Source organism: Thermobia domestica, chromosome 5 (genome assembly GCF_964235325.1).
Source record: "Thermobia domestica chromosome 5, izTheDome1.hap1.1, whole genome shotgun sequence".
Lineage (NCBI taxonomy): Eukaryota > Metazoa > Arthropoda > Insecta > Zygentoma > Lepismatidae > Thermobia > Thermobia domestica.
Window position 1 is genome coordinate 246,393,322 of NC_137458.1, and position 13,148 is coordinate 246,406,469.

Here is a 13,148-nt window from a genome sequence, read left to right on the forward strand (position 1 = left end):
CATCCCATTCTATATAAATCATAAATAACTCATAACATAACCGCATTAGCACTATGTGTGTTCTATTAAGAGTGTTACCGTTAGAAGACATATAAGAAAAGACCAATGTTCGTAGGGAAATTTCCCAAAGAAAATTTCTCTCGACTAACTCAAAATTTTCCCTTTTCTTGTTAAATTTTCCCTAGTTTGTTGAGTGTGCAATTCCTATGACAGAAGTTATGCGATAAGAATAATTTAGCTATATTGAAGGAAGTGCCAACCACATTTGTTTTTTGCTTCTGTGTTTTTGTTTACTTTTTCCTTAACTTTCTTACAAATATATATATTTGTACACACAAATATATATATTTTTACTCACAAATACACCCAGCCAACAATTATGCTACTTTGAAGAGACACACATACACACAAATTGTTATTGTATTTGTTTATTTCTAAAGAACAAAGGAAAATTTAAGCATTGATATTGGTCAGTCAGCGCGAGAATTTCCCTGATTATCGAAAAAATTCCTTTTTGCTAAATTTGCTTCCGAAATTTCCCTAGATTAAAGAAATTTCCCGCAAATTACGAACACTGTAATAGACACAGTTTTACTAAACGACGTTTTTTTTTTTTTTTTTTGCATGTGCAGTTCATAAATAAATAAATAAATAAATAGCCTGTTCTAGCAGAATTAACACTATCAATTATTGTCGACAACAAACTATAAAATTTTTGTCGCCATGAAAATCGTTTCACGCGATTTCCTCAAAAACTGATAATACTTAATCCTCAACCATACTAGTTTGTTTAGTTCGATTTGATCTATCGATTAATATGTGTTTTCATTTTCGATAATATCAAACAAAAATAAAAGTTCAAGAGTTAATCATAATTTTGGGCTATAGGTTATCTTATTAATCATACTGTGTATACTATCGTCTTGCTAGTATCATAATGGAAAGCTTGTGATGTTTTACGTCACTAACCGTTTCATCTTAGTAGCTGGCGTGGTTATTGTGCAATGTCAGTTTTTTCGATTATCAATAATTCATTTTTATCGATTTTCTCCAAAACTCAGCATCAAGATTTACAATGATCCACTTCAACTCAAGGAAATCTGTCGATTGGTGTGTTTCACCTTTGGACATATATTTTTCTTCGTTAAAGGTTAATAATATTGTGGAATCTCTTTAACAGCATCTAAGATTTGCTTAATACGTAGGTCAGTGTCGTACGCAGAATTTCGGCAAGGAGGTTCAAGTACTCAATTTCATTTTCTTTTAGGACAAGTGTAATTTTAAATATATATATCCTAATATAGTAAGTGTTTATTATTTTTATATCTTGCTTAAGGGAGAAGTTAAAAGTTTTTTTGCTTGTTTGTAAAACGTAGGAGTGCAGTTGTGTTTTACATATTCCTATATAATTTTTTTAAAGTCCTATATAAGTACTACTACATAGTTAATATATTTTCGAAAACACATGAAGATGAGCAATCAGAATTCCTTTTTCCAGAAAATGTTGTTCGGAGAGGGGGAATAAAAATGTAAGGGGGCTGTATTGGGACTCTGCTAAAGGACGTGCTTTGCAAAAGGGTAACATGCACTCTCAGTTTATCTTGGGGGAGGAGGAAGCATATATTCAGAAACTTTTCAGTTGCATACAGATTACATGCTTTTCTTTTATATATGTATGTACTGTGAAAAGAACGTAAAACGTTGTATCTAAATTTATGTATGAGTGATGTAGGCAGATTTTTTAAAAACAATAATTTAGCGTCAATCCGTTTGAAATCACTCAATGAGACTACTGACAAAATTTATTATTTTGTAATTTTTGTACACAAAGTTGTGCTATACTTAAAGTGTTCAAAACAAGTATTCTCCCACTTTTTAGATGTACAGTTCTTATTTGAGTGGCCATTTTGTATAAGCGTGTCAGCTTATTTTGCTCTTTACAAACGTTTGGGTAAACGTTGTAACACTATTATTTTTTTAAATATATTGATGGAGTCCCGAGTTCGATCCCAGCCCCGCCAAGTGGACTTTGTGGTGAACAAACACCGTGTGCGTGGGTTTTCTCGGGGTTCTCCCATTTCCTCCCACTTTCTTCATTCCACCATTTCATTCATTACTCATCATCGCCGTCTCCTTTAGCCTAACCGGCATAACCGAGGAACGTAAAACTCAAAGATTTCATTTCATTTCATTTTCATTTTTAAATATATTGATTTCAAACAAATACTCAAAAAAACATTTGAGAAAGAATTAAGTGTAGGTTCTACATATTCAATTCTACTACACTACAAATACTTTTCAAAAAGTGTTCCGAGTTAATGTTTGGAAAATGGAAATTTCATATTTGAAATAACAAATTTTAAAGAAAAATAATTTACCATTAATTTTTGTCTAGATATAGGCTTCACGGTATAATATTCCATATAAAAGTTTGATACCGGTACCTGAGAGTTTCATCTTTTCTTTTCTATGGGTTTTCAAACATTGCGATTTTTTCAAAAAATGGCTATGTTGAACCTGAAATATCTCAAAAGAGGCACAAGTGAAAAATCTTAAACTTTCACAAAATACTTTTTGTTTGTAATATACTAAAGCGGTTAAAATTTGATCACTGAGACTTGACTAGTTTTTGAGTTATGGTGATTTTTTCATATGTAGCGCAATTTAGTTTATTAGCAACTAAAATACAACTAAACTCATGGTTCATTTTGCAACTAAATAGCTTATCAGATTATCCTAAGCATTAAAACAAATAGTTCAGTTCAATTGTGTATGTTGTTTTACTGTAATAATATTTAACTGGGACTAACTAATAGCTAATGGTGCCTTGAAGGGAATAATTATATATTAAAAAAATAAACCTTTTTGTCTTATGTAATTCTTGAGGTTATGCAATTCATAAAGTGGTCAAGACCCTTTTATTAATAGAAGGTCTGATTTAGCCTATTGTTAACCAAAATACAAAAGAGTACATACAGAAAACACCTTCTTTGAAGTCGGCGCCACCAAACTGTTTTCAATGATTAAATTCTCCGATAACATTACACCTTAATGTATTTTATTATAAGAAAAATAATGATACGACTTGCTGCAAGAGCTTGTGTGCTCAGTGACAACTCGTTCCACAATACAGTTACTGCACACATTTTTCAAAAATTCTTAGCTGTAGAAGTCAAGAAAATGACACCAAAAAATGTGTATTTTATTGATGGTGCCAGTTGTCAATATTAAAAATAAATAAATAAGTAAACAGAATAAAATAAAAACTTTATCAACAAATGGTACCATAAAACTGACATTGCTCTTGATTTTGAATGGAATTTGTTTGCTTCCTCATATGAGTACCTTGATGTTCAATGGTCTTTGTTTGCCTTTTCATATGGGAACAAAACATGTGATGGTAGTACACCACCAATGGAACCACAAAAAGAGCGGTGATCAAGGCAAACCTCTAGCGACCACATAGTAACGAAATTTTAAAGAGGACACGTACAGGTTTAGCCATAAGAATGCATCAGGCATCCATTTTGTTTAGGTACCATCAGAAGAAATGTAATCAAACAGCGACATTACTGACATTTGATTCTTGCAAGCAAATTCCACAGATCTGTCCCATGAAAATTATATGTTATGTATACTTATATTTACTGATTTAAGTACTAAATAAATTCCAAAAGAAAGTGTACTGTCATTGAATATACAAGATACAGTAGGTTGCGCTTATGACAAGAACTGGTAAATCGGAAAAATTGAAGAAACAAATGGGGAAAAATTGACCTTTTTATTCACTTTTTCATCCTCAGAGCTCCTTTACAAATCTCTAAAGATGACAAAGTTTTGGTATCAGTCAGTCCTAAGGAAACTATCATCAATAGAATTCAAAGCTCCTACAGGTCGAAGCTATAATATCAGGCAAAACTGTGTGTAGATATCAGTCATTTTTCAGCAATGACATTTTTTAAGAAGACAAAAAGGGAAGAATTAACAATTGTTTGCCATTTTTGCTTTGAGCACAACGGAAACAACAATTGCTTTATAGAAATTTGAAATTTTTCAAATGTATTCTTTTTGAGATATTTGAACCTGAACATAGCCGATTTTCGAAAAATTGCAGTATTTGAAGATTCATAAAAAGAAAATATGAGACTCTCATATATATCAAACTTTCTTACGAAGTAGTATGCGACGAAACCTATATCTAAAACATATTAACGGCGAGCCTTATTTTTTCCTTTAAAATTTGTTATTTTAAAAATGATAACTTCCGTTGTCCAAATTTTAACTTTCAACAATTTGTTATGGGTATTTCTAGTTTAGTAAGGTTAAATGTGCACTGGAAATAAAATGTTGCACATTTAATTCTCTTTCATTTTTTTAAAAAATCAGTATCTTCAAAAATAACAGAGCTACAGCGCTTACCTCAAACGTTCTAAAAAAAGAGCAAAATAGGCTGACACGCCTATACACATTGACCGCTCAAGCAAAAATTGTACATCTAAAAAAAATGAATGAATACTTGCTTTCAATTCTCTAAGTATGGTACAACTGTGTATACAAATATGACGAAATAAAAAAAAAAAAATGTCAGGAATCCCATTAGGTAATTTCAAATGGATTACAATTTAGCAATACTCGTAAAAATTTTCCTGAGTGTTTATTTTTATTAAATAAAATAACAACTGATAAACACACGTTTCATTTGCTTTCTGCAGGAGATGTCGCCGAAAACATTTATGTGGTGACGATGTCATTCAGGAAAAAGCATATTGTTATCATAAAGGAAGTCTGTGTGAGAAGATGATAAGGAAACAAAAACACCAAAAAGAGGAAGAGAACGAAGGTTAGTTTGCATAGGTTAGTGTTTTATAATTATTGTTATGCGTAACAACAAGAACAATAATTGAGGTGCACAAAAACACACGTTTTATTGAGTGACTATTATATAACTTAAATGAAAGCTTGACCATATAACTTAAATGAAACTTTAGTGGTATTGTTTCCTTATTACAGGTTAGGTGTACGTTTTAGTCTCATCTGTTTCACCCTTACCTCGACCTCGGCCTCCACGGATCCTCTTCTCTCATCTTCGATTGATTCTCCTCTCCATCTCTGATTTGTTCTATTTTAATCACGTTCACTCTCCATCTTTGATTCTCCTTATAATCATCCTCACTCTGTATTTCCGGTTGGTTCTTTGCATGCGCTCCATCTTCGGTTCGTTAGCCCAAATGTGTATTGCCCAACCAACAATTTACCATCATTTATCCAAAACATTCGGTCCTACACTCTCGATAGAAATTTTGCTTCTTTCATAGGGGGTTAGGTTGGCAAATGCTCGCCAAACCGACCAACTCGTACAATGTAGGGCCAATGTTGTCTAGCCTACCGTTTCCTATCTGGGCTACTAGGATTTAGAAAAAGAAAAGAAAAAATGGCGCCTTTTGAGAAGCACTGTTCTCTTATTAAAATGCAGGAGTAAATGAAACAAATTAGAAGCTTGATTAGCTAGTTTAGTCAATTCTTTATTTTAAGCTCTAATGTTAAATTGTACTATGTAGTCTGTGATGTGTCAGAATACTCTTCAAAGAAAGATGGAAGCCAAGATTTTTTGAATAAGACTGTACAGATCTCCAGCTAAAGGAGCCAAACTAAGTAGTAACCAAATTAAAAAGTTTTAACTACGTTTCATTAATTAGATATTACACAAAAACAAAACGATAAACAAATTAACGACAAATGATAACACTTTTTCTTTTCTTCAGTCACAGCACTTAAGGAATATTAATCTATTAATGCATTAACTTACTTTTATTTATTAAGTAAAAAGTTTTACTTATTTATTTTATTTTGTAGCTGATCCAGACCCTTTTCTGAGGGACAACCAAAACGAGAGCCCGTCAAAGCCGAGTATTCATATCAATGGAAACGTAGAGTTCGAAGAATGTGGAGTAGCAAATGTGACAACTCCTGCATGGTCGCTGAGAATTATCGGCGGACGAGAAGCCATCAGGGGAAGTTGGCCTTGGCAAGTGGCTGTACTTAATAGGTTCAAGGTAAAGGATTTTCCGGTAAAGCACCAAACAAACACGTAAACAGCATAGATATCCTGTAACCAAAGTCCTTTCTTCTTTATTCTGCTGTAAAATGTTGACTAAATACTAGTAAATTAATTGATAGCTCCCACAGTGATTTGATTGTACAGATGTCGATAGGCTTCCATGTAAACAACTTTGACGTGTTTACTCACTTATGACAGTCTACTCTTCCACCACCAGTAATGTTGTATGTGTCTACTAGAACTCTTGACGATTGCTCGACAGCGCACTTCCCACTGAAGAAGACTTCTTTGCAGATATATAAGAGTTTATTCCAACCTGTTGACATGCTTCCCAGAGATCGGGAAATATGCGCACTTTAAGAGAAGAAAGCAGTTTTTCGAAAATCCTAAGATACAGCAGTTCATAGTTAGGATCGCGAACTCTTCACTGGAATGTCAGTAGGAGGAACCGCACGAATCCCGATTCCACGTTCCGTTCGCTTGTAGAATAGTTGTGATGATTTGGGAATTTATACTAATGCAGTTCCGTCTGATTGGTGCCCGGCCCATGTAATGTAGAAATTTCGTTGCTGTAAATATCCATCAACAGATATCCCTTATAATATAGAGTATTTGATTAGGCTACCACATTGTAACCAACGTGACTTAGCGTTAATTTGCCCTGTAACAAAATCCAGAAACAACCATGAAACCCGTGGATAACTTACGCACGGCGAAAATGCTCTGTCCTTATGCGCCGACACTTCTGTACGTAATTGCTCAGATCTTTCCATAATTAGTCAGGCATATCCATCCTTGTTTACAATGACCATAAACTTCCACCGTTCTTCTGTCAGCTGATGCTTGTACAACTTTATCCCGTTGGTTTTCTATTGCATAGAATTGCTGGCTATCAGAGCATGAATTCGCCTTATCGTAACATTTTGCGTATGTCATTATGAATAGTTGGTCGGGACACATAAAACAGGGTGGACTTTGAAAGCTGTTTGGTATATTTTCCGGCGATATCTTAATTCCGCTCAATTCCTAGGGTTCGTTTCGAAAGTACACGTAGATTAACCGGTGATACACGCCACGGGGACTATGATATTTACAGTGGAGTACCCAATAACAAACCTATGTTCGAGGCATTCTTTAACTGTTTTGGAACAACTGTAGTGTGTGCATCGAACTCTGCTACGATGTGGTGTTCTCAGGATCGATTTACTTTCGGTGTCATTAGAATTATATAACACAACTACACTAGCAGACATCACAAAGTAGCTACTGTCTCAGTTATGCAACTTTCACGTTTCTGCACTGCGCCTGCGCTGCACCTTGCTCTTTGCATTTTGTTAATATGGAAACCTCTGTACTAGATATTATTGATAAAAGGTGTAGGTCTCTCAACTTCCATGGATAATATTCACCAGACCTATTTAGAAGACTCTAAACTGCACGCAAAAATTTTTGAGCCTCAAAATCTGGAGCAATGTATTATTTTTTTAAAATCCTGCAATACACAGACAATTTTGGTAACTCTTAATACACATATGGGGTGCTGGTGAACCCCATTACATCTACTCCATATTTTTGACTAAATTTAACAGAAATATGTTATTTAAATTCTAAGATGTTTGAAGACGACTAAGATTGTTAGTAAATCATAATACCGACATTAGTTAAGTAAGCCTATATTAAATAAATAAATATGCTATGGAATATTGTACGTATTTACTCTGAATTGAATTTCGGCGGGCTAGATTTCAACGTTATCTTTAAATTTATTTAAATCTTCAAAACTGTTAGAACCGTATAACGTCTCCGAAGTCTTTAGCAGTTGTGTCCAAGCGATCCATAGCGGCTTAATTATTTTTTTTAAATGAAACTTTTTTAACAAAACTTCAAATGAAAAAGGTTACCAGCAAGGGGTGCCAGAGAACTGCAAAGTAAATACAAAGTGTCTTTTGTGTTTCTGGATGGTCCTCGTTTTTGAGATCATTTAGAACAATAATATCATACTTTACACGAGTGATATCAGCTCATCTGAGAAAAATCGAAGTTGGTGAATATCTTCCTAATTAAAAAAAAAAAAAAAAAAAAAAGCTAAGCTACAATAGTAGGCCTACATCGGAAATCAGATTTAGAGGAAAATCTAGAATGACGTACATAACGAATGATTTATGATTATACATACTTTCATTTTTAAGATGCTTTCAGATTATGTTCTGAACAAGAGGTTAGGACCGGGCAATGTTAGATTATTTATTTATTTTTTTTTTAATAAAAAGCAAAACTTTTGCCCAATGAGTTGAGCGCAAAATAAATTCTCTGGGGTATCAAGATCTAATTCTAGACGGTTTCGTTAAGACAATTTAAGGTCCGTCATGAGTCTGTCGTGTCCTTTATAATACATGAGTGGGTTTTATATTATGAAGGTCACGGTTTGTTCAGTCCCAAAATATGACTATATTATTTTAAGAAGAAAAAAATGATGCGTCTCGCATGGTGGTGGCACTTAAAAAAAAGTAATTATAATACAGAGCATTGTTTAAATTAATCAACTTAGGTTCTGCCCCCAAATTTTGAGCATGGGGTCTTCATGTAATACTAAACACCAAATTTTGGGAACTTTATATTTTGCATACAAATCTATAGTGTACTATAAATAACTCTATGTTCTAGAAAAATAATTTTAAAAATCCTAATAATAATTAATGTAAGTATTACAGCATACTGCAAATTTTGTTCGATTTCCTTGATTTGCAATAAAAACTACACTGAACAATTCTCAAATATTGAAAGGATAAGCCCGCATAGAAAAAATATTGGTCCCCTAAGTTCCGGTGTCTGTGATTATGGTGTTAAAAGAGTATATTGTGAAAGTAATACAATTCAAGTTTACTGGACAAAAATGTGAATTGAAAATCATAGATAAATTAAATTTGTACTTAATAAGCGTAACTAATGTATTAGGTAGATCTGTTGTACGTCACTTGGAACTTTTCGCTTCATATCAAAGTTCGTTAAATTCACATCTTGGGCACTGGACTGCGGAGCACAAGAAAATTCCATTGCAGAACCGAGTCCTGCTTAAAGTATAGACGTTCGTTAGCCACTGTTTCGCCTCATCTTATTGTTTTCTTCAGTCTGTTCAGCCCACAACACAAAATAAATATCATTTGTTGTGTAAAATAAATAAATAAATATATATAAACAATATAAATGGGACATTGCTCCTTAACTCTTCCGTTATTTGCTTTCTAAAGTAATCTAAAGTACAAAACAGTTCTAAAAATTTTATAAAGTATATTGACAACGTACTACAGTGTGGTTAAAAAATAAATGGCATGTGTTGTGTTCCAGGTACAGGTTCTAGCAAAATAAGGTAATAAAAAATTATTTAACTTTCTATTGGAGATAATTAATTGACGTGCATCCTATAATTGATATAATTCGTAAATTCAGAAAAAAAAAAACATAATGGCTGTTTTCAGCAATAATTTTCCATTTTGTCTTTAAGTTAGCCAATTCTTTCATTCTTTGGATGATATCGGTAACTGCTTTTAAAAAATAATCAGATGTCATTTTCTCTTTGAAGACAGAAGTATTATACTGTATATGAAAATGCACTTATTAATAAAGCTAAGTATTCACTTACAGTGCTTTAGATTCTAGTACAGTTTTAACAGTTGTTGATTTATCTTTCAGGAAGCATTTTGTGGAGGCACCCTCGTGGCACCACACTGGGTGCTGACAGCGGCTCATTGCGTTCGGAAAAGGTTGTACGTTCGAGTTGGTGAGCATGATCTTGCTGAAGAAGAAGGAACTGAACTTGAACTAAGGGTTTGTTTATTTTAAATTACTACATCGTGGTAATTACTACTATTTCTTTATTTTCACGTAGAATCTAAAAACTTTGGTAGAATATGATAGATGAGTTATGCTAGATTTCTCACCTCAGAAAGTTATTCTCAATATATGACGTAATGTAAAATTCACTATCATAGGTAGCTAAATGCTACAGAGGAAAGTTACACATAGTTGGTGTGATTGAATGGGTAATATATTGTGTTTATCAAGGCAGCGCAAATCTGGCTTGGATAAGAGTGCTGAGAAATATTTAGCCTAGAGGCCCTTAAACATAAATTTGAGACATAGTTTTGAAAAGTATTGAAATCTTATCTCAAACCATCTATATTTATACAAGCAATATATATGAATACGGCTGACAGCGGAAGACCAGTGTTTCTTTCAGGAACAATGTTCCGGGGGGGCACTGCTGATACTATTCTATTTATTATCATATTATAGACATTTTATTTTGGTCTGCTCCGGGGGGCACTCTCAGAGCTCCGGGGGGTCAGTGCCCCCCCGCAAAAAAACAGGTCTGGAAGAAACACTGCGGTAGATAACAAAATATCTCTTCTTTCTCCCTTATCTCTATATTTCGACGACGAACCGCTAAAAGCATGAAAGATAAGTGTCTCGGTGTCGTCAGTTTGTTTGCGTTCTAATCAATAGACTAGGCACACTCATGTTCAAAACTAAAGAGAATGTGCGGATAACAATGACTATCATCAATGAACAATTGGTGCAAAAATGTCCCTGCTCGCTCAGAAGCGTGAAACAAGATACCTATGAAAAAAAAAAAACGCTTGGTATAACAGTCAATACTGAAAAATCAGACTGAATACATTACGTCATATAAGTACCCCTTACCATCTCTTGGTTGACGCAAGTTTTTCTGGGGGGAGGTGGGGGGAAAATGTTCAATACAGAGTGTGGTTACCGCAAACAGCTATCAGGCTGTACGGATTAGACCATCAAACAGCTCCTGTGCGAAAGCACTCCACACTTGCACAAGCACTCTGCGCAGTTCAGCAATTGACCGTGGTGGAATTGTTAAAGCTGCAATCCATCGTCAAAGGGCATTCCATGCATGCTCAATGGGATTTAGTCCGGCCGCCGTACTGGGTACTCGAAATGCGTGATGTCTTCATGTTGGTAAACATGTCAAAGATCAGCCAACGTCCGGTCGCCCCAGGGTGACCTGAGGTCATATGACACGCCATTGACAAAAATTCATCTACCAGAACATGATGATTGCCAAACTAACTTGGCATATTCCAGTCCACTGTAGTGCATCATCTTCACGATCTCAGGAAACTAAGAGCTGCCGCATTGTACCTTATGAGGGGGGACTAACTGAGACACAGAAGAGAATGAATGTGTGCCGACTACTGCACAATCAGCGTGATGTGTGTTTCCTGAAACGGATTGTCACATGCGACGGAAAGTGGGTGCTTTTCCGAAATCCGAATCTGCAAAAACAGTGAGCAAGCAAGGGTAAATTTCCAGAACCGGTCGTCAAACAGGGCCGTTTCGAGCATAAAGTCATGCTTTATATATGGTGGAACTACGATGGGGTAACTCACTTTTAATTCGTTCTTAACTGCCATACTATCAATGCCGACCTTTACTCATAACAGTCAGAACGGATGTATATTATACTACGCCACAGATATCCTGCATTGGTAAGCCGAAAGCGCGTCCTGATGCAATAGGGTAACGCAAAACCACAGTCGGTTCGAAAAACGCCAACAAAAAGCTCAAGAACTTGATAGTATTAAAGTGATGCCATACCCAGCATATGATCTTCACTTCGACCCTTCGGATTACTACTTATTTCGGTCCATGGCACATTTTCTGAAACTACGATGCTTCACCAACCATGAGGAGATGGAAATAGCAGTGACTGACTTCTTTGCTTCTAAAGACACGACGTGCTATCACCATAAAATCGAGGAAATGGTTGCAAGACTTATGACTTATCCTTGTAGATTTTTGTTCATAGATTGTCAGGTGAAGGCAATTAGTTACAAGTTTCATGCCACGTGTCTTTTATTTCTTCTTTATATTGTTTATGATTTGTTTCATTTGTGTATTTTACTGTCAATTCGTTTCTGACACCTTAACTAGGATTATTCACGATATACATATTTTAATTTTAATTTTAAAATGCTCTCACTCTCTCTTAACGTGATTGTATTATGAATTTTCACTACGCATAGAATCTATCCTCATGTATAATTTTGCTCAGTTCAATAACATCCTTCGATTACATAATTACGTTTTGATTCTTTAAAAATATATTTTAGGGTACAGAGAAATATTGCGATTATTCCTTATTATCTAAAGCCGTTCGGAATAATAAACGCAGTCATATACCTACACTCATTCTAAAAAGAATCACAAATATACTTAATACCTTTATCTATATCTTTATTTTATTCGTATTTTTCTTTTTTTCACATCAAACTCTTTTCATAATCGCTTACTTTTATCTGTTTTGGTAATTCTTGATAATCTTAATTCACAATATCTTATGTCCTTACGACATATTCTGTATCTAGTTATGTTTATTCTGTTCTCATAGACTCTAGCCTAGCAACATATAATTATTAGCATGTGATTATTTTGATGACACTTTTCATCTAAGATATCACCTTAACATCACGTAATTATCAAAAGTTAATGACAATTTTGTTATATTTCATAAATGGCAATTTCTGTAAATTTTCTCGGAAACTACACACGAGGATTTATCTTTAATCAAGACATTTCGTTCAATTTGATGACATCTATCGATTGATATTTATAATCTTTCGTCTTCTTTTTTCATTAAACCAAATAATACTGTAGAACTTTTTTTCATTATGTGTAATAACATTGTAGAATTATTTTTTCATTATACGTATTAACATTGTAGAATTATTTCTTCATTATCCGTAATAACATTGTAGAGTTCTTCATTATAGGTAATAACATTGTAGAATTCTCTTTCCATTATATTCAATACCACTGTAGAATTCTTTTTTCAGTATACGTAATAACATTGTAGAATTTTTCTTCATTATACGTAATAACATTGTAGAATCCTTGTTTCAATATATATAATAACACTGTAGAATTCTTTTTCATTATATGTAATAACATTGTAGAATTCTTTTTTCATTATATGTAATAACATTATAGAATTTTTCTTCACTATACGTAATAACATTGCAGAATCCTTGTTTCAATATATGTAATAACATTGTAGAATTCT

The 13,148-nt window shown here is 33.9% G+C and overlaps 1 protein-coding gene across 1 annotated transcript in view; it reads left to right on the forward strand.

Annotated features, from left to right (window-relative positions):
• LOC145686515 (uncharacterized) overlaps window positions 1–13,148 on the forward strand; it is a 170,127-nt gene that overhangs the window by 148,189 nt on the left and 8,790 nt on the right. The window contains exons 5-7 of the mRNA XM_081759902.1: window positions 4,713–4,840; window positions 5,854–6,053; window positions 9,749–9,883. Coding sequence (XP_081616028.1) covers window positions 4,713–4,840; window positions 5,854–6,053; window positions 9,749–9,883 — 463 coding nt within the window. The remainder of the gene's footprint in view (window positions 1–4,712; window positions 4,841–5,853; window positions 6,054–9,748; window positions 9,884–13,148) is intronic.